General features: G+C 34.6%; 1 protein-coding gene across 1 annotated transcript; it reads left to right on the top strand.

Annotated features, from left to right (window-relative positions):
* Positions 1–744: 744 nt before the first annotated feature.
* LOC109184705 (homeobox-leucine zipper protein ATHB-5-like) lies at positions 745–2,831 on the top strand. Its single transcript, XM_019334741.1, has 3 exons — positions 745–1,017; positions 1,318–1,649; positions 2,300–2,831. The coding sequence occupies exons 1-3, from the start codon at positions 963–965 to the stop codon at positions 2,651–2,653; spliced, it is 741 nt and encodes a 246-aa protein (XP_019190286.1). The 5' UTR covers positions 745–962; the 3' UTR covers positions 2,654–2,831.
* Positions 2,832–3,227: the final 396 nt, after the last annotated feature.

Raw genomic sequence — 3,227 nt, 5'->3', positions numbered from 1 at the left:
CACCACCAGGATTCGATCCTGTGACCTTCACTTAAGAGGAGCCACAGAAGTGTCATTTAAGCATAATATTTAAAATATTTAAATATGTAATATCTCTATGAATAGTTGATGTGACCGAATATAACAATTTGCGTCTATAAAAAATACATTTCATAAGTGATGACACTTCTAATAAGAATAAAAAATTGAATGTTGAATCATTTTTGGTATAGAAGTGTGTGATCACTCATAAAATAAAATTACATACTATATTTAATCTAGTTACTGTGAGACTAATCTGGATTCAACATATTTTTCGTTTCTACTCCTCTTTTAACTTTTTTAGAATTTAAGGAGAAACGGGTAGAAATGAGAAATTTATTAGCATTGGAGTGAGAATTTTTTTAGAATTTAAGGAGAAACGGGTAAAAATGAGAAATTTATTAGCATTGGAATGAGAGTGTATGTTCTCATCCCTGAAGAGAAAAATATGGATGAGTGGGGCCGTGGGGTAACCCCAAATCAAGTTAGCAAGGATATAAACTTCTAAGGTCACAAATTTAAATTCTAGCATTTTTAGTTTGAACCGCATTGCTATAGATACCTTATATTAGTTTATCTTATTGTGATTTTTTGTCAACTAAGGACACAGTAATTATGAGTTTTTCTTAGTCATCGGAAAAAAAGGTGGATGAGCTAGCAGAAAATAAACTCCATTTCTTTTACTTATATATATATCCCTCAGCTGTTTGATTGGGTTTTGATTGATTGGTAATGATGAAAAGCAATCCCTTTTCTCTCCTTTTCCTTTGCTCTCTCTTGGCAAACCTTTGCAGCCTTTAGACTTTGGCTTTGCCATCTCACTTTACCCATACCTTATACCTAGCCAGCCAGCCAGCAAAGCTCAACATCTCTCTCAACTGTGTCTCTTCACCTCATTTCTTGATAACCCCATAAGAGATTTGGAGTGTTAAGTTTCAATCATGAAGAGGTTCACCTTTTCTGATTCTTCAACAACTTTGCTCTATCCACACAAAGGTAATTAATTATGTTCTACCAATTCCCTTCTACCTCACAATAAACTCTATATGCAAGAATAAGCAATTTCAGGTAACTCAGCCAAAATGACTAAAGATACAAGGTTACAAGTTCGAATTCCAGCCTTCTTGATTTGAGCCGGCTAACTATGAGTAATCTGGGCTGGTTTACCTCCTTGTAATCTTTTGTCGGATAGGGTCATAAGACGGGGTTTAGCCAGTGTATACCCTCGAGTAGTGGCTGCTGGTTTCTCTCGTCACCCCAAATGAATGAGCAATTTCATTGTCTTTGACATTATAGGTGAGTTTGTGGGGGGAATGCTGGAAGGATTGGAATATGAGGAAAGCATGGAAGAGATGAATGTGAAGAAGAAGAGACTAAGTGCAGAACAAGTGAAGGCACTGGAACAAGTGTTTGAAGAAGACAGGCAACTTGACCCTGAGAGGAAGGTAAAGATAGCACAAGAGACAGGGCTCCAGCCAAAGCAGGTAGCCATATGGTTCCAAAACCGCCGCGCCCGCCATAAAACTAAGCAGATGGAGAGGGACTACACCCTCCTCAAGGCTAACTATGAAGCTCTTCACCTCAATTATACCAAAGTTGAACAAGAAAAAGAAGGCTTGATTGCAGAGGTATATTATATATATGTGTGTGTGTGTGTTCACAAGTAATTATGTAAATATATGCTTGTTTGAAGTTTTTAAAACCCATGCATATATCATTTCCCTTACTTTTTGTTGGGGGAGGCCGGTAAGGAGTAAGTCTAGTATCATATAGTTAAGGAATTATTGGGCAGAGACGGGTAGAAGGCTAAGTCTAATGGATCATTATTTTATGGACTATCGTCCACAGTGGACCACAAATAAAAAAATACATTATTTGTGTACATAAAGTACATTATTTGAGTACTGAAAGTACATTATTTTGTATATACTATCAAATAATGTATATTCAATACACAAATAATGTACTTTTAGTATATTAAAAATGTATCTTTTATCCATGGAAAATAAATTATATTATTTGAGTACTGAAAGTAAATTATTTTGTATACTATCAAATAATATACATTCAGTACACAAATAATGTACTTTTAGTATATTCAAAATGTATCTTATATTCATGGAGCACACAGAAAAATTTGCCAAGGCCAACACTCTGGTTTTCGAAAATATGTGACGGTATAAGGAAATAAAGTTAGGTCTTCGCTACTAGAGTACTAGCTATAACATTTTGGCATAGTGGTAAGTGTTTGATCCTAACACTTTTATTCAATTGGCAGCTAAAAGGGCTAAAACAGAAGATTGGAGAAGAAAATAATGCAGGGCTCCATCACTCTGCTAAAGAACCTATTACTATCAATTTAGGTTCCCAAAACCAAGAGCACAGAACAACCAATTATGCAGCAGCCTATAATACCTCCCAACTTTCACCAGATAGTGATGATTCAAGTGGAGTCTTGAACAACAATGAAGATTGCAGCCTCAATATTCTGCAGTTAATGCACAAAATCTCAACCGTTGATCAACGGTCGGATTTCGCCAACGTGGAGGATCGATCTGGGGGCCTTGGCTGCACAGAGGATTCTTGCAACATCTTCTGTGTTGATGAGGCACCTGATGAGTTTTATTGGTAATGTAGTGAGCATGCAGAGAAATTAAAGTAGAGGTTATTTAGCAGTTCATAATGGCAATTCAATAAATTTAGCATTTCTAGTATTAAGCCATCAAGAAGCTTATGTTCAAGAGTTTATTAGTTTCAATGCTAAACTTTGGTTAACTTTTTACTATTTAGATTAATACAAATTATACATATGCAGAGTCTTATAATTTTTGCATTTTGTGAGAGTTCAGTAGTTCCTAGTATCTAGTTAATAACTTTATGGTGTGACTGAGTGGAAGAGACTCATCCATCCTTAACTAAAGATCAAGGGTTCGGTCATGACTTTGGGTATGGAGTAACCTATTAGTCACTATGTCCGAAGGTGGAAACCATAAGTACACCAAAAAAAGTACTCATTCTATCTTACTTACTATTCATTGGTCAAATTAACTCTTTCTTCTTTGTTTATTTTCTTTATTATTTTTTACTTATTTTTAAATTTAATTTTTTGTGTTTAGTAGTACAATTAGTGTAGTTTCTAAATATATAAATTTTGTATACTAATACTAAACTTACTATTATGAAAAATTGAATTGAAAATAACTCCA

The sequence above is a fragment of the Ipomoea nil genome, unplaced genomic scaffold (genome assembly GCF_001879475.1).
Source record: "Ipomoea nil cultivar Tokyo-kokei standard unplaced genomic scaffold, Asagao_1.1 scaffold1286, whole genome shotgun sequence".
Lineage (NCBI taxonomy): Eukaryota > Viridiplantae > Streptophyta > Magnoliopsida > Solanales > Convolvulaceae > Ipomoea > Ipomoea nil.
The sequence above is the reverse complement of the archived record's forward strand: the minus strand, read 5'-3'. Positions and strand labels throughout refer to the sequence as shown.

Coding starts and splice junctions, on each gene's coding strand:
- LOC109184705 (XM_019334741.1), top strand. CDS start 963: ATGAAGAGGTTCACCTTTTCTGATTCTTCAACAACTTTGCTCTATCCA. Junction 1,018..1,317: donor TTTGCTCTATCCACACAAAG/GTAATTAATTAT, acceptor TTGACATTATAG/GTGAGTTTGTGGGGGGAATG. Junction 1,650..2,299: donor AAGAAGGCTTGATTGCAGAG/GTATATTATATA, acceptor TTCAATTGGCAG/CTAAAAGGGCTAAAACAGAA.